At 42.7% G+C, this 25,897-nt stretch overlaps 1 protein-coding gene across 2 annotated transcripts in view; it reads right to left on the bottom strand.

The window, feature by feature from the left end:
• ell2 (elongation factor for RNA polymerase II 2) overlaps positions 1-23,278 on the bottom strand; it is a 35,672-nt gene extending 12,394 nt beyond the window's left edge. Inside the window, exons 1-10 of one of the 2 annotated variants that reach the window (XM_041892121.2) lie at positions 23,015-23,278; positions 11,378-11,425; positions 10,356-10,477; positions 9,978-10,141; positions 5,149-5,408; positions 4,188-4,312; positions 3,978-4,050; positions 2,984-3,740; positions 2,134-2,200; positions 1,763-1,934 (exon numbers count right to left, since the gene is read on the bottom strand). In XM_041892121.2, coding sequence (XP_041748055.1) covers positions 1,763-1,934; positions 2,134-2,200; positions 2,984-3,740; positions 3,978-4,050; positions 4,188-4,312; positions 5,149-5,408; positions 9,978-10,141; positions 10,356-10,477; positions 11,378-11,425; positions 23,015-23,146 — 1,920 coding nt within the window. In that variant the 5' untranslated portion in view covers positions 23,147-23,278. Of the gene's footprint in view, positions 1-1,762; positions 1,935-2,133; positions 2,201-2,983; positions 3,741-3,977; positions 4,051-4,187; positions 4,313-5,148; positions 5,409-9,977; positions 10,142-10,355; positions 10,478-11,377; positions 11,426-22,129; positions 22,178-23,014 lie in introns of those variants that run through there. The other variant, XM_041892122.2, reaches the window with a different exon arrangement.
• Positions 23,279-25,897: the final 2,619 nt, after the last annotated feature.

Genomic DNA, 25,897 nt, shown 5'->3' with positions numbered 1-25,897 from the left:
AAAGCTCGCCACCATTGGACTCTGGAGCAGTGGAAATGCATTCTCTGGAGTGATGAATCATGCTTCATCATATGGGAGTCCGATGGATGAATCTGGTTTGGCAGATGCCAGGAGAACGCTACATGCCCGAATGCATAGTGCCAACTGTAAAGTTTGGTGGAGGAGGAATAATGGTCTGGGGCTGTTTTTCATGGTTTGGGCTAGGCCCCTTAGTTCCAGTGAAGGGAAATCTTAACACTACAGCAAGCATACAATTACATTCTAGACGATTCTGTGCTTCCAACTTTGTGGCAACAGTTTGGGAAAGGCCCTTTCCTGTTTCAGCATGACAATGCCGCCGTGCACAAAGCGAGGTCCATATAGAAATGGTTTGTCGAGATCGGTGTGGAAGAACTTTATTTTTATTTTATTTCACCTTTATTTAACCAGGTAAGCCAGTTGAGAACAGGTTCTCATTTACAACTGCGACCTGGCCAAGATAAAGCAAAGTAGTGCAATAAAAACAACACAGAGTTACATATGGGGTAAAAAACATAAAGTCAGAAATACAACAGAAAATATATATACAGTGTGTGCAAATGTAGCAAGTTATGGAGGTAAGGCAATAAATAGGCTATAGTGCAGAATAATTACAATAGTATTAACACTGGAATGCTAGATGTGCAAGAGATTATGTGCAAATAGAGATACTGGGGTGCAAAAAGAGCAAAATAAATAACAATATAGGGATGAGGTAGTTGGGTGGGCTAATTTCAGATGGGCTGTGTACAGGTGCAGTGATCGGTAAGGTGCTCTGACAACTGATGCTTAAAGTTATTGAGGGAGATAAGAGTCTCCAGCTTGAGAGATTTTTGCAATTCGTTCCAGTCATTGGCAGCAGAGAACTGGAAGGAATGGCGGCCAAAGGAGGTGTTGGCTTTGGGAATGACCAGTGAGATATACCTGCTGGAGTGCAGACTACGGGTGGGTGCTGCTATGGTGACCAATGAGCTAAGATAAGGCGGGGATTTGCCTAGCAGTGATTTATAGATGGCCTGGAGCCAGTGGGTTTGACGACGAACATGTAGTGAGGACCAGCCAACAAGAACTTGACTAGCCTGCACAGAGCCCTGACCTCAACCCCATATAACACCTTTGGGATGAATTGGAACACGACTGCAAGCCAGGCCTAATCGCCCTACATCAGTGCTCGCAGCAATGTTCCAACATCTAGTGGAAAGCCTTCCCAGAAGAGTGGAGGCTGTTATAGCAGCAAAAGGGGGGACCAACTCCATATTAATATCCATGATTTTGGAATGAGATGTTCTACGAGCAGGTGTCCACATACTGTGTATTTCTATATTTAATTTTCATTACATTTACACATTTTCTAAAAACATGTGTTCACTTTGTCATTATGGGGTATTGTATGTAGATTGGTGAGAGAAAAAACAAATGTAATCCATTTTGAATTCAGGCTGTAACATCAAAATGTGGAATAAATCAAGGGGTATGAATACTTTCTGATGGCACCGTATCAGTTTGGAGAAAGACATGCTCAGATATCCAGGCACTGTATCCAAGTTTAGCTTTCTTAATGAACCAGAAAATCAATAGTTATTTCTGGTTGTTTATTGAAATTAGCTGGCTAACTCATTAAACCGGCTTTGTAGTATATCCTCACGTTATGTGGCATAGATTGTTGTGTTTTGACCTGGTTGTAACTGTGGTGAGTCTTGTATTTTGACCTGGTGTTCTGTGGTGTAGTTTGTTATAATCTGACCTGGTACTCTTTGGTGCCAGGCGGCAGCCTCCTGCACTGGGCGTCTAGCTGGGTGAAGCGGCGAGTGATCTTCTCCACGCGGGCATGCAGGACGCGGTACTCCTCATACTCGGCGTTGAAGTTGTCCTTGTAAATCTGCCTCTGGTCCATGGACACCACTGCCATGTACTCACTGTAGGGGGACAGCAGCACAGGCCAGCACAGGACAGTGACCAGGAAACATTCACACCGTGCCATTAAATTGTATTTGAGAGGGCTAAAAGGGGGTACCATGCCCAAAAAGGCTGATGATTGGCAGTAGTGGCACTCTCATGGAAGCCTCATGTTCCACATAGAACAAAGAGGATTAAGTCAGTAAATAAAGTACTCACCATATGTAATCTGGCATCACGGTGGTGGAGGAGAGGTCTGTGGAGTGGACTGGCCTCTCTTTAGTGTCTGGGGAATAGCAAAGACACACGTCTGACAATTATTTTACATCACCAACTGACATTAGAACATCTCTTTACTAGTCTTAAAATAATCCCACAGCACCCCCCCTCGCACCGCCTCCCCACACACTGAACTAACACTTGACTCTTTCCCCTCTTATTAGCTCTAAATTTGCTGAAAGCTACTTTGAGGAAAAATGTATTTACTATGACTGACGTGGTTGTCCCACCCATCTTAAAATAAACTGTAAAATCGCTCTGGATAAGAACGCCTGCTAAATGACTAAAATGCAATGTAAATGTAAATGAGCTATACAAAAGTACTGGTCTTGAAACAGTTGTCAGAGTGAACCAAGAGAGTAAAATGGAACTGTGTGCTGCTCAGGGCGGACCAACTTTTACTTATCATAAAGACAACGTATATCAGAATTGGCACATATGGTAGCCTACATACATACAACTGCAGTGAGAAATGTACTCCAACATACAAGGCAATGCAAGCAGCCCATCACGTTCAAAGCATGAATACACTTTGCCCTTTCCAAGCAGTCACACTATCAGCGCACTTTTAATGTGCCTGTCAATGCCTGGTTGTTCAATGCAGTAGTAGTGCATCGCTGTCATTACAAAACCATGGATTGGCAGTGCTTTTGACTGATCCGTTTCTGAGCTTTGAAAGCGACCGTTACTTGAAAACTAGACTTTAAGGAATCAGGCCTTGCACGCTAATGAGCAAGCATTCTCACACCTTTCAAGCATGAAGCCGAACCAAGACATTAAGGGAGACTACCTTCGTCCGAGCAGACTGGGCTTTTGGCGGGGATGACTGGTGTTAGTCTTTCCTCCCCCTTGGCCCGGTGTCTCTTCCTGGGCCTCTGGCCGTCCTCAACCTGCACCGCTGGGGGCCTGACACCACTGCCATCGCATGTGATGCTGCGCCCCTCCCTGCACCTCTCCTTCTCTCTGTCCTTCTCTTTGTGCTTCTTTGACTTTTTCTTTGACTTCTTGCTACTGCTGGGCAAGGGAGGGGGGATAATGGTGGAGGAGGAGGAGGATGATGAAGAGGAGATGGTGGAGATGGTGAGGGCTGGGCGGCTGTGGGGACTGGAGCTGGCCGGTGGCGGCATGCCATAGTGGTCGGCAGTCCTGCCCGAGGGGCTGGGGGTGGCTTTCGGTGAGGAGGGGTCCAGGCAGGTGGAGCTCTGGTCAAGGGGCAGGTCCTGGGTGCCACGGCCCTCAGGCGTGCTGGGTGAGTTGGAGCCCGGGCCGGGGTGATGCGACGGAGGAGGGCGGTGAGAAACGGGCAGCTGGGAGGGAGGGGGGAGGTGGTTGAGGGGAGGGCCAGCAATGGTGAGCCTGGCTGGGAGAGACAAGCGTTTGGTGGCAGCGGCGCTGTGGTGGCTGTCATCCCCCTTCGTGGCGCTGCAGCGATCTCTAGAAGACAAGGTGGGGGCGGCAGGTGGCCCTTGGTTGGTGACATGGGAGATGCGGGGCTTCTTGGGCATCAGGGGGTCGGTGAAGTGACTCGGCAACTCGGGCTGGCACTTCTGAAAGACCACAACCAAACAATTCAAACACAAAGATCTATGGTGAATGAGTAATAAAAAGGCTATTTTTAATCTTAGTAAATATTTATTTGCATAGGTTTGAGATTAAATGTCTCTTTACAGGAGAGACCTGGTCATCAGGTGTGGCTTGTCTATTAGCTTCCACGCTGGTTTGTGCAAGTAGTGCAAGTAATACTGAAAGTGAGTGTGTAACAGAGTGTACAGTTGAGGCGTTACCTGTGGGGAGCTCGGGAGGCCATCTTTGGGAGGACTGCTGGAGGAAAGTGTCTCAGTGGGAAGGCCCAGTTTCCTGAGAGAGAGGGGAGACAAGAGGGAGAACCAACTGTGAGCCACTGCTACTCCGTCACCATGAGGTTCCGCTTGCAAGAAATGCAGGGATCTGTTCAGGAGGGTGAAACTTTCAGATAAAAATGTATTGTGACCTACCGGGCCAGAATCCCGTTGACCTGAACGCGGTCGTCCTCAGAGTAGCCCGGCCAGTCCCTCTGCACCTCACGGTACACAAAGTCCTTCAGAGAGTACGAGTTATCTTTGGGGTTCAAGTTGGCCACCTGACGACAAACATACACACAAACAAGATCAGCAGTGTCTAATTTTGTAGTCCTTCCAGTTGAAAAAAAGTGTTGTCCAATAATTTGGGAGCATTAAAAGCAATTCAAATACAACCGCTGGTATACATTTTTTGCCTCCTCCTTACTTGTTGCAGGGTGCTAGCCTCCTCCTTACTTGTTGCAGGGGTGCTAGCCTCAAAGGCTTTGCATGGTCAATCCGACATCTGCAGTGGCCGTACAGCATTTGCTGCGATATGGCCTCTGCAGAAGTCAGGGCATTCATACTTATTGCGCTTCACAGAGCAGTTGTGAAGGAAGTTGTCAAGGAAGTGAGTTTGATTATTCAGAACCTCCCGCCCCCACCTACCGTCAACCAATCATGTCAATGTAGAGCTATACTGAGCCCTCCGCATTGTTACAAAATTTGGAAGGCGCACGGCGATGCAGTACGGAGCTAAATTTTGGCATCTGCATGTCTCCAGAGGCGCCGCAATTGCGTCACACCCTCTATACGGCGCATCCAACCATAAATTGGCTTTTATCCTTACTTGTTGCAGGGTGCTAGCCTTATCCTTACTTGTTGCAGGGTGCTAGCCTTATCCTTACTTGGTGCAGGGCGCTAGCCTTACTTGTTGCAGAGCGCTAGCCATACTTGTTGCAGAGCGCTAGCCTTACTTGTTGCAGAGCGCTAGCCTTACTTGTTGCAGAGTGCTAGCCTTACTTGTTGCAGAGTGCTAGCCTTACTTGTTGCAGAGTGCTAGCCTTACTTGTTGCAGAGTGCTAGCCTTACTTGTTGCAGAGTGCTAGCCTTACTTGTTGCAGAGTGCTAGCCTTACTTGTTGCAGAGTGCTCCCCAGAGAGCTGCGGTCCTTCTGACTGACCCCATCCCGCTGCAGTCTGGCCAGTAGCTCCAGCTTCTTGTAGGTGCGCAACGCCAGCAGGTGGACCAAGCGGTCGCGGTACGGGCGCTGGGAAACCGGGTTGTTGGCAAGGCACTTGCGGATGGTGTTGGCTGGGTTGATAGGGGTGGAGCGTTTGCGCTCCGCGACTGGTTCAGAGCCTGACGGTGCTGGCTTGCGGATCTGGACTTTCTTACCTGAGGTTAGAGAGGGGCGAAGGAGGTGACGCTGAGAAAATGACACAAAATCTGCCCAAACCCAATCTCCGTTGAGACCATGGAATTATGGAACCTAAGAATTCCACAATCCATTTAGTTGATCATTTGTTTCCCTGATACTTAAATGAAATCAGTTAAATGTTGTATTGCTTACCTCAGAATTGAGTTTACAGCAGAAACGGCACTCCTCGCTAACTAGCATCTTAGTCGCTAACTAGCGGCTAAATTGCTTGCTGTCAATCCTACAATAAAACGTTTTATTATTAATATGACAACATAATAATATAATAGGGTTATTGGACACTGGCTGAAAGATGAGTACGAAAGCCAGCAGGCACTTGGAACCCTAGAGCAGGGATAATCAACTAGATTCAGCAGCGGGCAGATTTTTTCTTCAGCGGATGGTCTGTCAAATTGAACGCAAGAAGTCCAAACAGATATACACTGAACAAAAATATAAATACAACAATTTCAAAGATTTTACTGAGTTACAGTTCATATAAGGAAAATCTGTCAATTGAAAAATTCATTAGGCCCTAATCTATGGATTTCACATGACTGGGAATACAGATATGCATCTGTTGGTCAGAGATACCTTCAAAAAAAGTAGGGACGTGGATCCCAAAAACAGTCAGTATCTGGTGTGCCCACCATTTGCCTCATGCAGTGCGACATCTCCTTCGCATACAGTTGATCAGGCTGTTGATTTTGGCCTGCTCTTCAATGGCTGTGCAAAGTTGCTGGATATTGGCGGCAATTGGAACACGCTGTCACACAGGTCGATCCAGAGAATCCCAAACATGCTCAATGGGTGACACGTCTGGTGAGTATGCAGGCCATGGAAGAACTGGGACATTTTCAGCTTCCAGGAATTGTGTACAGATCCTTGCGACATAGGGCCGTGCATTATCATGCTAAAACATGAGGTGATGGCGGCGGATGAATGGTACGACAATGGGCCTCAGGATCTCGTCATGGTAATCAAATTGCAATCGATAAAATGCAATTGTGTTCGTTCTGCCAAATTCTCTAAAACAACATTGGAAGAGGTAGGTAATTCTCTGGCAACAGCTCTTACATTTGTATAAGATCATGTGTCTCCCTATTATGATGGGAATACTTGTGAACAGATTTCCAAAATTAAAAATCACTTGGAGATGATTTCCTGGTGTTTTTACAGTCTTATGTCAAACAATGAAAAAATATTTGTTTTAATGCTCCGAGTTGTTGTTGGGCCAAATAAAAACCACCTACGGGCCAAATTCTGCCCGGGGACCGCCCGTTGGGGGACCCTGCCCTTAAGAGTCAAAGTTGTTACACAACTATTTTGTGTTCGGAACTGTATGTGGACTGAATTTGAACTGATTGTATGCTACTAGTACAAGATGTATCATAGATGCCTGATTTGGAGAGACTGAGTTCCCAATGTAAAAGTCTATGTAATTAAGAGGATCCAGAGAATCTGGCCCCCAGCTCATAAGTCATCTGATTAGTCAGGATGCCTTGACATTTCTCCATACTGCTCTCCAGCGATTATGACATTTTAAAGCTCTCTACAAGATTAAGGTCAGAGAGAAACTTGTACCCTCGTCTGGGCAAATGCTGATAGACTGCGAGAGATCTCTAAGCGCACAAACCACACATACATTTTTGCTGTCTCACGGCCTGGTGAGAGACTGAGGTAGGTGAGTTGCTTGCGTCAGCTGCTAATGAGCTTTGCCTTCAGCGCTGGCCAGCCTAGTGACTTTATATGCCAGACTTACAGTGGGAGATAAAGCACAGCCATGCTACACAACACAGCAGGTCTGTTGGTTTGCTATCAGAATGATCGTTTCTGCCATGACATGCATCATATCAAATGTTATTGGTCTCATACATATATTTAGCAGATGTAATTGCAGGTGTAGCGAAATGCTTGTGTTCCTAGCTCCAACAGTGCAATAGTATCTAACAATTCACAACAATGTGACCAATAGAATTTGATTTGATGCATGTCATGGCAGAAACTGTCATTCTGATAGCAAACCAACAGACCTAGCTGTGTTGTGTAGCAGTGCATGTGTGTTTATGCATTCACTTTAGCGTACTAAACTCTGAATGGCATCAAGTAAATGGTCTCCCATTTAAGGTCCCAGACCGACATACCTAACTGACATAGCCTAAACAAACTACATAAATGAAGGTTAGGGCTCATTTTGCACATGTTAATCGGAGCGCTTCTACTGAGCCAGCTGTAACATGCCCAAACTCCACTCCTTTCCTCTGCTCCCCTCTCAGTTTCCATCTGGGCCACAATATGCAAATGAATCCCCACGGCAGAAACTAGACCGAAAGAGGGTTGGTTTACCTGACTTTACAAGTTTGTGAGTGGGTGAGAGTTCTGAGACAAGAGTAGCAAAGCAGATTTCATGGATTCCTGCATTTAAAGATGCACTATGCAGAAATCGCTCCGCCATTTCCTGGCTAAAATTCTAATAGTTCGCCTAATTTCAGTTTGTGAAAAAACAAGCAAGTATAGTGTAGAGAATCATTGTACCATCTAAACTGCTGTGAAATACATTTTCCATAAGCTAAAATATTGTACTTTCAGCTGTTTGAAGCTGGTGTACAAAACCGAAAGTAAAAGATGCAAAAACTAAACTTGAGAATGGGAAGCATAGAAATAGCGCACTTAGAACAGATCTACCACTTCTTAGACTTGCTTTCAATGAGAATGACAGATTTATAACACACATTTCAATGTGAATTTGGTCAAGTCACCCAAAAAGTTACATATTGCCACATTAACTATAGTTCCAGAGCAGCCCTAGGGGTAAAAAAAAACCTCCCAGCAAAGATACAAATCTGCTTACTGTTGAGAAAACATGCAACCCCAATGAATTCCATGTTAAATAGACAACAACACCAATTCATGTAGAGAATTGGAACTCTATTTCTATGGGAAACCATGGACCTGAACATCTCCCCCGCCACGATCGTTACTATACGATCGTCTAAACTGTGAAGCCTGTTTAGACAAACTTGTAGACGCTGTGTTTTGCGCAATGAGAATTACACCAAAATTGAAAGCAATTGTCTGAGGATGGTGCTGGACCGTCTGGCATAATGAAAAGGGGACAGTTTTATGAAAAATCTTTAAATAAAAGTTTCAAATCCAGGCATGTCAGATGATTGCGCAAAACACATGGCACTAAAATTGTAATCACATACAAAGAAGCCTATGGGGAACACAGCCTTTTAGAGTAACATAACTGGTGGCAAATGGGCCATTTGGGTGACATCAATTCTCTGATGTTGCATGGCGCCGGAAGAGAAACTCTTTGCCAGTGAAACTCAGTTTATGGCTCTCTGCTGTGAGAGAACTCAGTCCACTCCCAGGTCAGTGGAGGTAGATTTGGCATGGCCAGTTACATCAACACAGCTGTTACGCTGCACATTCTCTCAATCTCCTTTTCCCTCGTATCTCCACCGGCAAGACGGGACGGGAGAGCGGTGGGCCAAATTAGATTACCCCAAGATTTACTTTCACTTTTCCACTTGGCCGAACTTAATCCAGTCGCAGTGTATTAGAAATAGAAAGGCAAGACAATTGGTTTAGAGGTGTTGGTGTGGGTGGGTGTGTTGGGAGAGAGTTGGGCTGTAGACCAGTGTTGTCTTTAAATAAGAACTATTTGGAGAGTGCGACTAACCCAGATATGGCTGTGGTGGCAGACAGTATCAAGTCATAAGTGAGTGTTTCCCCTATATTCATTTAGCAGTGGTGGCCCACCGCTGCTGAACTGTTCCCACCGCTGCAAAAAAAAAATGATGTAATGAGATAGATGTAATTATCTATAATTACATCTGCCGAGACGCACTTTTAAATGGATGGTCGTTCAATGACAGGAAGTCTATGGGAACAGCTAGCATGTCATTGCGCTAACGCTAGCTTTCAAAATGAGTCCTTTTTGGCTAGCCACAGCAGTCAACTAGCTAGCTAGGTAGCTGATTAGCTTTATAGCACATTCACTAATTTGTTTGTAACAATTAACAAGCTAGTTAACTACCACATGTTCTTGTCAAACTGTCAGAGTAGCTAGCAAGCAACAATATATGCCAAGTAAGCTAAACACCACATAAATCTGATTTATATGCGTTCAGACAAGTCGCATGGCCAGGAATCAGATTTGTATCCGATTTCAAACCACCTACGAATGTGGTTTGAAATGTGTCTTGAAATATCTGATTCCATGAGCTTTTTGGCTGTTCAGACTGCAGGAAAAATAACACATTTGAATCAGATATGCAAAAAAATTGGAGTCACTTCAAACTGCCAATGTGAACAAGACTTAATAGACTGGACCCAAGGACCCAAAGGGTTTAGTCAGGCGCAAACAATGGCAACATGGGCTTAAAGTTCCATTGATTTTGACCAAGCTAGTTCTTAAGAGAATCAGCGGTTAACAAAGGCTGGAGGATAGGAAAAAATAAGCAATTTTGTAGTAGTGGGACCTGGCCTGTGAAGAGACTACTGTTGGGGAGGGGGGTAGGTAAGTGCATGGAACTTGCCTCTGAACTGGCCTCCAGGCTTGAGGACTTTGGTCCCCTGTTTGCGGCTGTCCTCCTCTGTCTGCGCCATGCGCTCCCGAGTCACCTGGTAGGAGTCGTTGGTGGCACACACCGTGACTTTGTCCTGAACCATCCCCAAGGATGCAAGGTGGGGGATCCCCGAACTGGAGAGGACAGGGAGGGGGGTAGTGGGATGGGAAGAGGAGATTTCAGTCATACAGCACAGGGTTTCTCAACGTGGACCCATTTCAATTCAACTAATTACTCATTAACAAGGTTCAATGACATCAAATTCTGACACCAGAGTGACAATTATTCCAGTTAACTACCCAGTTTACAACTATTTACATGTTCGGTTTCGTTCCAGAGGGCGCTTACCTGGACACATATTGTTGGATGCACTCAAAGCTTCCCTGAGGGTTGTCCTTGCCCACGTTGGACAGGTAGAAGTCAAAGTTCTGAGATCCATCTGGAGAATCAGTCCTTGGGATCTTAATACGCTGTGAGGTTCACATCAAAAGGAGATCAATCAACGAATTAATAAAAAAAATTACAATTCATCAACCACAGAAAACAAGGAGTGTCTCTCTCTTCCCTGTATGCATGAAACTGCCAGGAGTGAGGTATTGCCCTGAGGTACTCGATCATTCTGAAGGGAAATGGGATTTCATTTTCCTCTACTGCTATAGCGCTTGGGTGGCGGGGGAGCAGAGATTCTACTCATATTTGAATGTGACAGAGTCAGTCATGCCAAATTGCGAACCATCTGTAAAAACACTTCTCAACTAGGTCTAATTTCTCATTAACCCTTTAAAAATCAAATCAAATGTATTGGTCACATACACATGGTTAGCAGATGTTATTGTGAGTGTAGCAAAATGCTTGTGATGTTCAGTGTGCTGCATCTGTCAATATAGACTGATCTGAGACGAATGGGAATGTGAGCTTGCATGACACAAGCAGATCTTAGAGGTCTGAGTTGCTAGGGGTTTGTGTGTCTGTTCCCTCTGCTCTGGGCCCAGCTGCAGACTGCCAGAGAAGTATTTATAGATATTGAGACATTGGAGAGTTCAACTATTCATAGTGCACAGCTCAGGTAGTCATGGGTTAACCAGGTGCTTTCACAGATGGGTGGCAAGAGTTAGGCCACAAGCCTCCAAATACAACTCGTAGCGAAACAAATGTGCATTTCACTGAAACCAACACAAATCATTGGGTCTACAACAACTGGGGTAGGAATTGTATTTAATGTGTATACCACCAGCGCTCAAATGATAGGTTGCTTAAGTCTTCAACAATGGTTGCATTACAATATTCAGTTCACCACCCACTGGGTTGACCCATAACTAGTACTGTAGCTCTCAAGTCAAAATGAAGAATTGAGGTGTGAACATACTTACCCCTTGGAGTCCCTTGAATTGCATTGTTGGCCGCGAGGAAGTTACATTCTGAAAAAGAGAGGAAGGGATTAGACTCTACAATCACATTTTCAACGTAAGCATTGATTGTAAGTTGTTCCATCATAAAAATAATTTTAATGTCACTCAGTTACAACTGGACTATCACAGACGTGGTTGAGAAAAAAACAACCAGAGCTGTTTCTCATTAAGTGACAAAAGTAGGCTATTCTGTCAACCAGTCACAGCTAATATGCTACTGGTAAGCATATATTGTCTTTCATCTGGCATATCACCTAGCTAAGAAGCTAGTTAGCAAAAGCATGTTTATAGTTTCATGAATTTGCAACGAGCAAAAAGTGCAGTAAGAGTAGGAATTTGAAACTCCCTCTTACGCTGAAAGCGGTGTACATCATAGGCAACTCAGACAAAATGGTCACATATTTTACATTTTAGTCATTTAGCAGACGCTCTTATCCAGAGCGACTTAGTTAGTGAGTGCATACATTTTTCATACTGCCCCCCCGTGGGAATCGAACCCACAACCCTGGCGTTGCAAGCACCATGCTCTACCAACTGAGCTACAGGAGGGCATTACCTCAGATTTAGCGAGTTCAACTTAGTGCCTTCGGAAAGTATTCAGACTCCTTGACTTTTTCCACTTTGTTAGGTTACAGCCTTATTCTAAAATTGATTACATTGTTTTTCCTCATCAATCTACACACAATACCCCATAATGACAAAGCAAAAACCGGATTTTAGAAAATGTGGGATTTTTTAAAAGAAAATTACCTGGAAATATAACATTTACATAAGTATTCAGACCCTTTACTCAGTCCTTTGTTGAAGCACCTTTAGCAGCGATTACAGCCTTGAGTCTTCTTGGGTATGACGCTACAAGCTTGGCACACCTGTATTTGGGGAGTTTCTCCCATTCTTCTCTGCAGATCCTCTCACGCTCTGTCAGGTTGGATGGGGAGCGTTGCTGCACAGCTATTTTCAGGTTTCTCCAGAGATGTTCGATCGGGTTCAAGTCCGGGCTCTGGCTGGGCCCCTCAAGCACATTCAGAGACTTGTCCCGAAGCCACTCCTGCGTTGTCTTGGCTGTGTGCTTAGGGTTGTTGTCCTGTTGGAAGGTGAAACTTCACCCCAGTCGGAGGTCCTGAGCGCTCTGGAGCAGATTTTCATCAAGGATCTCTGTACTTTGCTCCGTTCATCTTTCCCTCGATCCTGACTCGTCTCCCTGTCCCTGCCGCTGAAAAACATCCCCACAGCATGATGCTGCCACCACCATGCTTCACCTTAGGGATGGTGCCAGGTTTCCTCCAGAAGTGACGCTTGGCATTCAGGCCAAATAATTCAATCTTGGTTTCATCAGACCAGAGAATCTTGTTTCTCATGGTCTGAGAGTCCTTTAGGTGACTTTTGGCAAACTCCAAGCGGGCTGTCATGTACCTTTTACTGAGGAGTTGCTTCCGTCTGGCCACTCTACCATAAAGGCCTGATTGGTGAAGTGCTTCAGAGATGGTTGTCCTTCTGGAAGGTTCTCCCATCTCCACAGAGGAACTCTGGAGCTCTGTCAGAGTGACCATTGGGATCTTGGTCACCTCACCGACCAAGGTCCTTCTCCCCCGATTGATCAGTTTGGCCGGGCGGCCAGCTCTAGGAAGAGTCTTGGTGGTTCCAAACTTCTTCCATTTAGGAATGATGAATGCCACTGTGTTCTTGGGGACCTTCAATGCTGCATAAATGTTTTGGTACCCTTCCCCAGATCTGTGCCTCGACACAATCCTGTCTCGGAACTCTACGGACAATTCCTTCGACCTCATGGCTTGGTTTTTGCTCAGACATGCACTGTCAATTGTAGGACATTATATAGACAGGTGTGTGCTCCTTTCCAAATCATGTCCAATCAATTGAATGTAACACAGGTGGAGTCCAATCAAGTTGTAGAAATATCTCAAGGATGATCAATAGAAACAGGATGCACCTGAGCTCAATTTCTAGTCTCATAGCAAAGGGTCTGAATACTTATGTAAATAAGATATTTCCGGGTTTTTTTATACACTTGCAAACATTTCTATAAACCTGTTTTTGTGTAGATTGCTGGGGATTTATTTTTTATTTAATCCATTTTAGAATAAGACTAACATAACAAAATGTGGAAAAAGTCAAGGGGTCTGAATACTTTCCGAAGGCACTTTATGCCTGATTATGATAAAGGAAATCACATGTAGTCAGATTACAACAGCAGGTTGCGTATAAATGGTAGCTACATGAGTAAACATTGGCACTGCAGAATATGTTATTTCCTGGCTGTTTTGAAACTTCCTTTCAGCAACTTCCCCTTTACAGTGTACACTAAAATTGATAAGTAATAGTAAGTAAACTTGCTAGTGTTGTCACAATACCAGAATTTTTACTTCGACACAGATACCAGGTTTACCATTACGATACTCGATACCAAGGCAAAACAAGAAAGGCGTATTAGTTACAGAATGGCACTTGATCCAGGGAGATCTTTTGAGTTCAATATGATTCATTTTGAAATGTTTTATGTTAATTTCAGAGACAGCCATGTATGTATTAATGAATCAATTATACAATCTCGGGAGGTTATTTGAATATTCGAACGGATGTTAGTATTCGAATACTTGTGCGGGTTCAAAAAATTGACAGACCTATTTTAACACTGAAAATGATTTTGCTAAATTACATTAAAATAATTGTTACATACAAGGATATACCATGACATTTCAAAAGAAGAAGGTTATGACGCCCCATAAAAAACAGTAGCCTTCATCTATCACTCCAGTGTTAATACTAAATTGTAATTATTTTGCACTATGGCCTATTTATTGCCTAACCTCCATAACTTACTACATTTGCACACACTGTATATAGATTTTCTATTGTGTTATTGACTGTGCGTTTTGTTTTATCCATATGTAATTCTGTGTTGTTGTTTTTAAATCGCACTGCTTTGCTTTATCTTGGCCAGGTCGCAGTTGTAAATGAGAACTTGTTCTCAACTGGCTTACCTGGTTAAATAAAGGTGAAGTTCATGTGGGTAGCTTGTTTATGTTGGCCAATTAAAGTGGCAAAGAGAATCAATGCAATGCAAGATGGAATAAAATTACGGAATTAAAAAGTTAGCGAAATGATAAAGGAGTAGGCTACAACAGGTAGGCTGTTTTATTTGTATGGGGTTGGGGAGAAAGCGCATCATGTGGCCTCAGGAATTAGCCTAGCTAGCTATAGCTGGTTAGCTTCGCAAGCTTCTTTAGGCTACTCCAGTCAAGACAGGCACTGTTTTATGGGATGATAAATAACATTGTGGCTGCTACAAGTTAGCTAGTCTTGGCTGTAGCAGAGTTGCCTTGGGTACAGCTTCTCTCTCACTCCTGCTCGCTCGCTCCAATCTCACCAGCCGCAGCAATAGAGCACCAGCCTTTGCGCAGCAGTGCTCAGGTGAAATATTTTATTTATTTTTATTTCATCTTTATTTAACCAGGTAAGCCAGTTGAGAACAAGTTCTCATTTACAACTGCGACCTGGCCAAGATAAAGCAAAGCAGTGCGATAAAAACAACACAGAGTTACATATGGGGTAAACAAAACATAACGTCAAAAATACAAACAGAAAATATATATACAGTGTGTGCGAATGTAGTAAGTTATTTAGTTAAGGCAATAAATAGGCCATAGTGCAAAATAGTTACAATTTCGTATTAACACTGGAATGATAGATGTGCAAAAGATGATGTGCAAATAGAGATACTGGGGTGCAAATTAGCAAAATAAATAACAATATGGGGATGAGGTAGTTGGATGGGCTAATTACAGATGGGCTGTGTACAGGTGCAGTGATCGGTAAGCTGCTCTGACAACTGACGCCTAAAGTTAGTGAGGGAGATAAGTGTCTCCAGCTTCAGAGATTTTTGCAGTTCGTTCCAGTCATTGGCAGCAGAGAACTGGAAGGAATGGCGGGCAAAGGAGGTGTTGGCTTTGGGGATGACCAGTGAGATAGAACTGCTGGAGCGCAGACTACGGGTGGGTGTTGCTATGGTGACCAGTGAGCTAAGGTAAGACGGATATCCGAAAGACATTCATGATACTATTCGAATAGTGAAATAATTTCAAACCCCCATCCCTAATACAATCAATTTGACTTTATCTTTACCGAACTACATAACAACCTAATGTAAACCTCTATTGATAAACTAGATAAATCAAGATGTAGCCTAGGCCTATTCACAATACAGGTGAATGCATATTCAGTGAGTGTGTTCATGCATTGAGTTATTGAGCTTGTTTTGGCTGTTTTTAAAAATGGGGCTACAGATTAAAAACTATTGTTTCCTTTCGGGACTTATTTTAATTGTACTGATCATCAACATTTGCATAGAAGAAGCAATCTCATCTTTTATAAAAGTGTATGCGGTCTCTTTTAAACCTAATGATGTCATTCACACACAGTGAGAGACAGGAGAGACATGACTGAGGCGCGGGAGGCAAGTGAATAGATAACGTTTTTGGCAATGATTGTATGGTTTATGGTGACAATCAGCTTTGAGACTAGGGTAGTGAATTGATGTTAGCTTCATCTGTACGTTAGCCTACAAAGCTGGAAGCTACCGGTATCTTCTTGCATTGTAAAGCGTTCTAGCCTGTAATAATGTACATTGTTTTGTGAAAAGTAATTAACAGTTGCAACATTTCTAAATGCTGTGTTGCATTATTCAAGTGTGTTAAGTTCTGTACAGCATGAGTGGGGAGCTAAGATGAGGACAGGCTAGAGCTAGCAAAGAGTAAGTGGAGCAGGTAGGGCTGGCACAATTACATATAACCGTGTAACCGCCGGTTATGGATACAGACCCGTTAAAAATATATATATATATTTTTATGAACAGCTGACTGAAGACGGGACGGCTGGGGCATTCGTGCAGTCGAGTCCATTTCCGGCGGTAACATGGACTCTTAACAAAGTGATGAAACTTTGTTGCTTCTTGCTGAAACAAGCAAGGTGTTGTAGCAAACGAGTCTTCTGTTGCCACACTAGGCAACGCCCCCCACAATGCAGCAGCACACATAGAAATAGAATGAATAATACGGACTTGGAACCTCTAACCCTGGCAATTTGACTGGTAAACTCATGGGTACACTCGCAATGGCTGCCTTGTATTGTGATGCAATAATTTCCATGATAATGTAGAATGTTCTTTCAAATGATGTTAACGGATGTTGCTCATGCAATGAATGTATTTTGTGTAATGTGCTGTGATTTGTTGATTCAACTGACATATTGATGGGTACACTTCCTACTTTTACTTCCTGCTTTGCTCCTATGGCTACACTCGCAATGGCCGCCAGTCATTGACTTGAATGGGGACGCCCGTTCTATTCATTCTATTTATTTAGCAGCACATGCAGTCAGGAGAGGAGGAAAGGATCAAATGTGCATCTAAAAAATAAAGAAAAACTATTTTTTGCTAGTCGAGCAGTTATTACAGAAACCGCGGTCATTTGGCTGGCCATTTTCCATCATTCAAAACTCCATGAACATCACAGCCCTAGGAGCAGGAACAGAACACTCACACTATAAGGGGAAATCGGCTGCACTGTGATGTTCAAAACTCCATGAACATCACAGCCCTAGGAGCAGGAACAGAACACTCACACTATAAGGGGAAATCGGCTGCACTGTGATGTTCAAAACTCCATGAACATCACAGCCCTAGGAGCAGGAACAGAACACTCACACTATAAGGGGAAATCGGCTGCACTGATAGACTTGATCCTCTCTCAAATCAGCAGACAACGCGAAACACATTTGATAGAAGTACCGAAAGTAATACAAATTATAGTACCAAACCGTTTGTCATGTTCTAGTATCTTAAAAAGTACAGAAGTTTCGGTATACCGTGCAACACAAAAAAATGCACAGTGGTAGGCCATATTGAAATTTTGTTTGTTTCCTGGGCAGGGCTTAGAGGCCTCAAAGCATTTTCTGAGCTCCAACATCAAATCTCAAAAATGAATGTCCCATTGACACATAATGGAAAACTCAAGAGTTAGAAAATATACTAGAACGAGGAGCTACGCTAACACATCTGCCCCCAGAACTTAATCGAGCATCTGACACAATTACACAAGACTTTAGTTCTGGGTTTCCGAGATTATGCGTTACCATACTCCCAAATCTTCTCAATCACTCAGGCATTTAGGAACCAACGTGAGGAAACCTGTAAATTGAGATTCCCTAAGGCCTAATGTTTTTAATTAGTATCACAATTTTCTTATTGATATCAGTCCTTAAACAATAAGTGAGTGATAGGTTACACTAAAAAAATATGTATTCAACTTCACCAAACCAACTAGCTACAATCTATTGGCCCATGATGAGCAAAGTTCAATGGAGATGTGGAGTAGCCTAAATGATGTTCTCTCGCATTTGGCCTGAATGCTGAATTCGGCAGTTTCCTCTACAGAAGTTTGTAGAACCAGCCACAGCATTTCACCCATCCCCCAACACACACTCGCAGACCATCCAGTCCACGCACACTCCTGATCACATTTCATGCCACCACACAGAGCCAGGGCTAGCCAGCTTTCCCACTCCAGCGGATAGTTCAGCCTGCACACAAATCAGAGAGAGAGAAAGAAACGAAAAGCAGGCAGTTTTGGCTGCTCAGTCAGCAAGAGATGGTAGGCTGGTCATTGCAGCATACAGGTAATAAGGTTGTTGGGTCATCAGAATTTAGGCCTAGGCTAACTACTAGGACTTGGAGTAGAGTTTAGTAGAGATGTTTCATTATCCCCATTACTGCTATTTGCTTTGCAGCATGGTCAGAACCCATACAGATATAAGAATAGGCAACACAAACACGTAAGTATCTGCTCACCTTATCATTTCCTTTTGTGTCCTGTACCAGTCATATACAGTGACGCTATCCCCTTCACTTTCCAACTTCGATTGGCTTGTTGTCAGCTTGTTCTAAGCTCCTATTGGCCAAGGCAGTGTTCCTTCCCATATCACCTCCTGACACCCTTTCCAACACCAGAGGCAATCTGCATTTAGCAGGCAAAACAGTGACCCGAGGGCAATTTCACCTCTGACCATTGACCACTTTCAAACATAGGCTACTTAACTGGACAAGGTCTTAACTTCTTGATTCAACAAACTTTCTAAGTCCTAACTGTGCCTGAATTAAATCCTTTAGGCCCAGCTTCTCAATTTCAAACCAAATAATTTTGATTGGGATTTTTAAAAATGATTTTACTGGGCCCTGGCCTGAACATTCTGAGATTATGCTACAGAGTCTGACTAGCTTGTTGCTGGAATTATGTAAGTGTTGACAGTCCATTGAACTTCCCAGGGCTCCTGGCCTCCGTTGATCACAGGCCCATTTAGCGCATCTCTGTTGAGGTGCTTCCAGATAATACAGGTTGTACGGCCATGGGATTAACACGTTAGATTTACTTCGTACCTACAGGTTGGTTTGGTAACAGCGCCCGTAAGGGCCCACAATCACCAGAGGCTGACGTGATAGGAATCTGCGAAACTGTGACAACTATTTATTTTTCCTGAGTCATGATTCTGTGTTTGCCACTGAGAAAAGCATGGTATGCAAAGGCGTGGAATGAGACCAAATCCACATCACATACCAACACTACTGTCCATCAGGACAGAGGAAATGTATTGGCCAATACAGGGAGGAAATAATGGTAGCCTCAATGTGCTAAACAATGTTAATATTTTTTGCTGTTAACCCTTTTCTGTGAATATCTTGTAGGTCTAACGTGTGAATCTGTAATGTTTTTTTGTTTTTTTTACAATAAAATAGCCTTTCAGTTATATTAGATTAAACAGTGTGCAAATTAAACCGCTCTCCCGTCCAGGATCCCCTTGAAAAGCACTAGTTTAAAAGTGATCATGCGGTCCTGAACTTTTACTGTAGCTTTAAGAGAGAACAGCACCAGATTAGAAGTAAAAGGAGTGAAAACACCAGTACTCAAGTCGTGCACAGCGACTAGTATTTTGAAGAAAACCGCAAATACCCAATCAATGTTCAATAGGCCTATCACTTCATAACAAATCGCAGTCAACCTGCAACACAGTCAAGTAGCCTAGGCTATATGCTTACTATAAAGATTGGCAAAGTTGGTAATAACATTTCTTGCCTGGGGAGCTAGCTAATGTAACATTCACATTTAAGTCAAGAGTTTAGTCATGAACATAATTTAATCATGAACATAACGTACACTGACAAACTCAGAGTGTAGAGCAACTGGATAGGTCTGTAGCCAAAACAGCATGTTATAATAAGGTGTATTGCTATTCCAAAAATAGTTTGGAATAAAACCAACATTTTGATGCAGATAATAGGAAGTAACAATGGAGTGAATTTGAAATAATTTTTGTATAAAAAGGTGATTTTTGGGTGAGATCATTTCATAAAACGTGCTAACATAGCTAGCTACACATGTAGCCTGAATACCTTAACTATAATGATGTACTGGGTATGAACAGAATACACAGCTGGTTTTGTATTATGATGTACTGGGTATGAACAGAATACACAGCTGGTTTGTATTATGATGTACTGGGTATGAACAGAATACACAGCTGGTTTGTATTATGATGTACTGGGTATAAACAGAATACACAGCTGGTTTTGTATTATGATGTACTGGGTATGAACAGAATACAAAGCTGGTTTGTATTATGATGTACTGGGTATGAACAGAATACACAGCTGATTTGTATTATGATGTACTGGGTATGAACAGAATACACAGCTGGTTTGTATTATGATGTACTGGGTATGAACAGAATACACAGCTGGTTTGTATAAATTCTCTGCACTAGGACTAGTGGATGTTGTTGGCCCAATCCCAAATGGACCCCTAGACCCTCTGCACTTGTGGGGATCTGAGAAGATTTGACAGGTGCAATCAATCTGGTAATAGCTCCATTTGCCCTCTGATAGGCTAGGTGGAAGTTTCACCATATTGCTTCTACCAGTCAGGTCCTCTCAGATCTCCACAAGTGTATAGGACGTGTCTAGTGTCCATCTGGGATTGGGCCCTGTTGTTTCTCAATGACGCTTCCTCCCACAGTACATGAATAGGGAGACGGTGGTGGAGAGGACTTTGAGACAGTCTGTCTGTAGATTCCTTCCGCTATCTTTAATGCGGAAAATTAATTTCACACACAGCACACCAGACCTGGGTTCAAATACTATTTGAAATCTTTCAAACACTTTTATTGGTTTGCTTTAGGCCTGCCTGGACTGCCAGATGGGAGGGGTTTGGAGTGTGGGACAATTCTTCTGGTTAAATTGCAACAGGCAAGCTCCGTCAAGCCCAGTTAAAGTATTTGAAATTATTTCAAATAGTAGGTCTGCAACACGCACACACACAGAGTATATCAATGAACATGTCACACAATAACATTGAAATGAAATCTACTCTGCTCATTCATCTGAGAGAAACTTAGTGATGATGCTAATAGTGTTATTCTTTATTTTTAACAATGTTACTACAAAGCTATGTAAGTAAAACATGAACATTTCTATACGAATAAACATAGTTGTTTAAATGTTTGTTTTGTAAATCATGTTAATCTACTGTCTTCAGATATACAAATATACATTTTTATCAAAACATTCAAAAGCCTTATTCGTTGGTGGGGGTATTTGATATTTTTGATAGAAATTCTAAAAGTCAAAATAACTACTTTGAGATTCATATTGATATTCAAAACAAAGACAAAATCTATCCTTTTAAATATCTACCTTGTCCTTGACGTACATATTGACCCAGTAGCTTAGAAGGACGTTTAGCCTAAGAAACAGATAGCACACAGACACCCAAAGTATGCACGAATGCATGCACACACACCACACACACATATATATTGGCACAGACACACTAATGTAGTGGACTCTGATGACCCGTGTAGCTCAGTTGGTAATTACAACACCAGGGTTGTGGGTTCGTTTCCCACGGGGGGGCACTATGAAAAATGTATGCACTCACTAACTGTAAGTCGCTCTGGATAAGAGCGTCTGCTAAATGACTAAAATGTAAATGTATATCAAAAAAATAAAAAAATAATTGGTAGACATGGTGGTGTGCGAATATGTAAACTATACATTTAGAAATGTTGAAAACAGGTTTGACCTACTAATGGTAGCAGCTGGTGACAGTGGCTAGCTAAGTAAACTAATATCAACTGTTGACAACAGTACCCCTGACTACTTTCAAGGTAAAAGGAACATCACACTTAAATTACAAAATAAGTTAGCTACTGTCACTTAAATGTATCTACTAAAACTGTGTTAGTATAGCTAGCTAGCTTGCCAGCAAGTTAGCATTACCTAGCAAGCTAGCTGTTCTTAATTTGTTTTTGCATCTTTTACTTCAACAATATTTTCTGTTATGGAAAATATATTTCACAGCAGTTTAGATGGTACAATTATTCTCTACACAATGACAGCTTCTTTTGTCACAAACTGACATTAGGCAAACTATTGTAATGTTAGCAACCAGGAAATGGCGGCGCGATTTCCGCATATTGCACCTTTAAGGTCCAAGGACCTTTTATATGTTATTTACAGGTAGACAAAACAGCCAAAAACTCAATCTAAACGTGAATCGATTATCAATTGCGATTTGGTTCTAGAAACATAAAGGCCTTTACTTTCATATCACATCAAAATAATTTCACAAATTCAAAATACACACTTACTGTACTTTTCAGTGACAACGCGTTTCTGGCCGCCTTCCATTACACACAGGTGTTTAGCGCACGCTAGATAGCTAATTAGCACAGGTGGTCCCTCTTCTTCCGTAAACACGCGCTGTAACATGGAGATATGGCCGTGTGGGAACACTAACCCTATAATGGTGTGTATTCATTTAACGTTTTGTTTTTTGAAAATCGTTTCTCGCTGATATTAAAGTTACGGTCCTTATCATGCTTCCACAACCGATGCGTGTTAATGTTCAGACCGAGTATCTGGGCTCTTTACAAAACTCCCCCGTACAGAAAACGTAATGGAACGGAGTCACGATCAAGGATTACGATAGTTACCTTAGCTAGTTGGGGGCTAACTAACGTTAGCTAGCTAGCTAAACTTGTTAAACTGATTTCCTAACATCTCCAAACGCCAAAATACTGAAGCTGGTTTCGGAACATACGGTAAGTTAGCTAAAAGTTAAGTAAAGATGTCACGAAATTGTCATCCAAATAGTCAGTCATCTATTTCGCCTGGCTTGAGTAGAAAAAAGTGGACTTGCTGGGGATAACGTTACTTTTTTGTTGTGGGCGAAATTACATTTGGTTAGCCAGCTAATTTAGCTAACGTTAGCTACATTGCCTAATTTAGCTAACTACAGTACATCGACTACACAAATCCAATTTCAGGCATTTCTCTCAAACTTTTACTTGTAATCCACAAATTGTTAACTCACTTCATGGCATATGCATTCTCGGTTTGACAGTTAGTAACTTAACTAGCTAGGTAACTTGAATAACGTTAGCTCAAGCTGACTGTGCGTGGCAGTTTGTTCACCAGTTTTGATAGCATCGGTAGTCGTATAAGGTAAGCTATAAGACATGTATTCAACTTACCTTAGATGTTTGGTACCTCTCTATCGCTCTGAAAGCTGTCTCTGTCAATTTTACGTGCAATACAGTGACTCGGTCTGTATTCTGTCCGCCACAATTCAGTCCATACCTCCCATCCTCGGAGAGCGCCGCCATCTTTACCAACCCTCCACCATCGTCTCTCTGAGTCAGTCTTATGTCCGAGCATATAGATACTCTACCTAGCACAAATTCAAGGGAGGGACTCCCACAAGGGCTTGTTCTAGTTTTTGAAGTCTGATTGGTCTGACTTTTTCTTTCCTCTCTAATAACCATATGTAATTTCAGCCCTCCTCAGAGACTTCACTCCCTCAGTGTATGAATGTTAGTTTGTCATTGTAGAACTCTTTCTTTGGAGAAGTGAAATGTATGGATCGAATCAGCTGTGGTCTGTCCACTACTACATCATAGAACAATACGGTATCATAATGTCCACTTGGAATTAGTGGAAATGTATGCTGCTGACACTTACAACGTTTTTATCGTTGACATTTATTTACTACTGACAGGTATTACTTTAAATTCTATGATTTTTTCCATTGCTTTTCACTGACACAATACATATTCTCTTACAATAATTTATAGTGAAAACAATTCATTTTCACTGTAGGGTTTCATAAAAGACTAGCCATATTCAACATGATGAGCCCCTCATAGTAAATAATATTAGAGGCATACTGGCCAAACCAGTAACCATGGAAGAGCAGCTGTCTCAACCTTTTTTGGTTACATATTTTCCTTAGACCAGATTACATTTACATTTACATTTTACCAGTAGGCTTATGTTGTTATGAAGCACAGGGGTGTGTGCTTAGTCCCCTCCTGTACTGCCTGTTCACCCAGGACTGAGTGGTCAGCAGGTTGACGTTTATTTTCATGAGTCTTGTCCTGGAGGCAGAACTGAGTGATTTCCCCTTAGATAGGCCAGCTGCAAAGTCAAATTTGGCTATATTGTACAAATTTATGACATAGCTTTTTGGTCTTAATTTAAGGTTAGGGTTAGGCATTAGGGTTAGCAGTGTGGTTAAGGTCAAGGTTAGGTTTAAAATCAGATTTTATTACTTTGTGGCTGTGCCGGCTAGTGACCACTCTGCAGAGCTGCCTCCATAAATAGATTTATGACGAAAAACGCTAACCTGCGGGTGGCCACGCACGACTCAAATGGTGCTTTCAAGACAACTGGGAACTCTGGGGAAAAAACGAGGTAAAATCATGACGTCTGTGATATTCAGGTCGGAGCTCTAGAAAGATGCCTGAGTTTCCGACTTGGAATTCCGAGTTGGATGTTTGTTCAAAATGATTTTTCCCAGTCGGAGCTTGTTTTTTTCAGAGTTCCCAGTTGTCTTGAACACACTGAAATTGGAAATCAGAGATTTCGGTAAAAATAACTTGCCTACAATAAATGTGCTTTAGCTGTCACACTGGCCTGATTTTGGCGACACTATCTAGGTACTTCCCTCTCCTTACTGCGGGAGCAGAGGAGCATGGATTTTGTGGGGACGGTCGAGTGTAAAAAGGCTACAGAGACAAGCGGGAACCACAGGAACTTCTGTTATGAGTGTGGGGAGTTACTGCTGCATGAGACAGTCTTCTGTTTCAGCTGTGAGGAATGGAAGAGGAAAAAGAGGAAGAAGGCGTTGAAGAGAATGAGGAAAGCAGAGGTTGAGGTTGAATTTGATGAAGATAGCGATAGAAAGGGAGATGGGGGGGCGAATAAGACTGGTGGCAAGTACAAACAGAGTGAGCAGTACGCCAGGTTGAGTGCTGGAGGTGAAATGGAAGTGAGTGAGGGTAAGCTAAGTGAAGGGGAAGGTGTGGTGAAGAGCTCGGTGCCTGAGCCTTGCATCGATGGACATGAGAAAGAAGAATCTGGTCCAGTAGGAGTGACATTTTTGGAGAAAGTAGATCCTTGCCTTTTGGCGGATCCATTTGTGGTTTCAGGGTGGGTGGAAAAGGAGTTGGGTGCAGTTGAGTCAGTGAAGGTAACCCGTAGTGAGCTTGTGATATTTGTGTGTTTCTTCCAACCAGATGGAGCAGGCACTCCATGTCACGCAACTGGGGGCAAGATCGTTTTCTTGCTTTGCTCTTAGGAACAGGGCCCCATTGAAAGGAGTGATTACTGGGGTAGCGGTAAATGTGAAGATGGACCAGCTGAAGGAGAAGATTCCCAGTATTTGTGATGCTCGTCATTTGAAGTAACGTAGGCAGGGTGGTGTGAGTGGTGAGACAGAAGAGTCGTTGTCTGTTTTGAGTTTTGATGTTGAGTCTTTGCCCGACAAAGTGATGTTAGGATATTTCAGTTATCCAGTACGAGCTTTTGTGCCAAATCATTACGTTGTTACAGGTGTCAAGCTTATTGACATGTGGCAGCAGTGTGTAGGAGGGAGGTTCCTATGTGTGAGAAGTGTGCAGAAGGGCATGAGACAAAGGAATGTGTAGTATTGGGGAAAGAAGTGGTGTGTGTTAATTGTAGGGGTGGACATGATACTGGGTATTTTTTTTTTTGTTTGTTATTTATTTCATTTTTATTTCACCTTTATTTAACCAGGTAAGCCAGTTGAGAACAAGTTCTCATTTACAACTGCGACCTGGCCAAGATAAATTAAAGCAGTGCGATGAAAACAACAACACAGAGTTACATATGGGGTAAAACAAAACAAAGTCAAAAATACAACAGAAATAAAAATATATACAGTGTGTGCAAATGTAGCAAGTTATGGATGTAAGGCAATAAATAGGCTATAGTGCAAAATAATTAGATGTGCAAGAGATGATGTGCAAATAGAGATACTGGGGTACAAATGAGCAAAATAAATAACAATATAGGGATGAGGTAGTTGGGCGGGCTAATTTCAGATGGGCTGTGTA

The sequence above is a fragment of the Coregonus clupeaformis genome, chromosome 12 (assembly GCF_020615455.1).
Source record: "Coregonus clupeaformis isolate EN_2021a chromosome 12, ASM2061545v1, whole genome shotgun sequence".
Classification (NCBI taxonomy): Eukaryota; Metazoa; Chordata; class Actinopteri; order Salmoniformes; family Salmonidae; genus Coregonus; species Coregonus clupeaformis.
The sequence above is the reverse complement of the archived record's forward strand: the minus strand, read 5'-3'. Positions and strand labels throughout refer to the sequence as shown.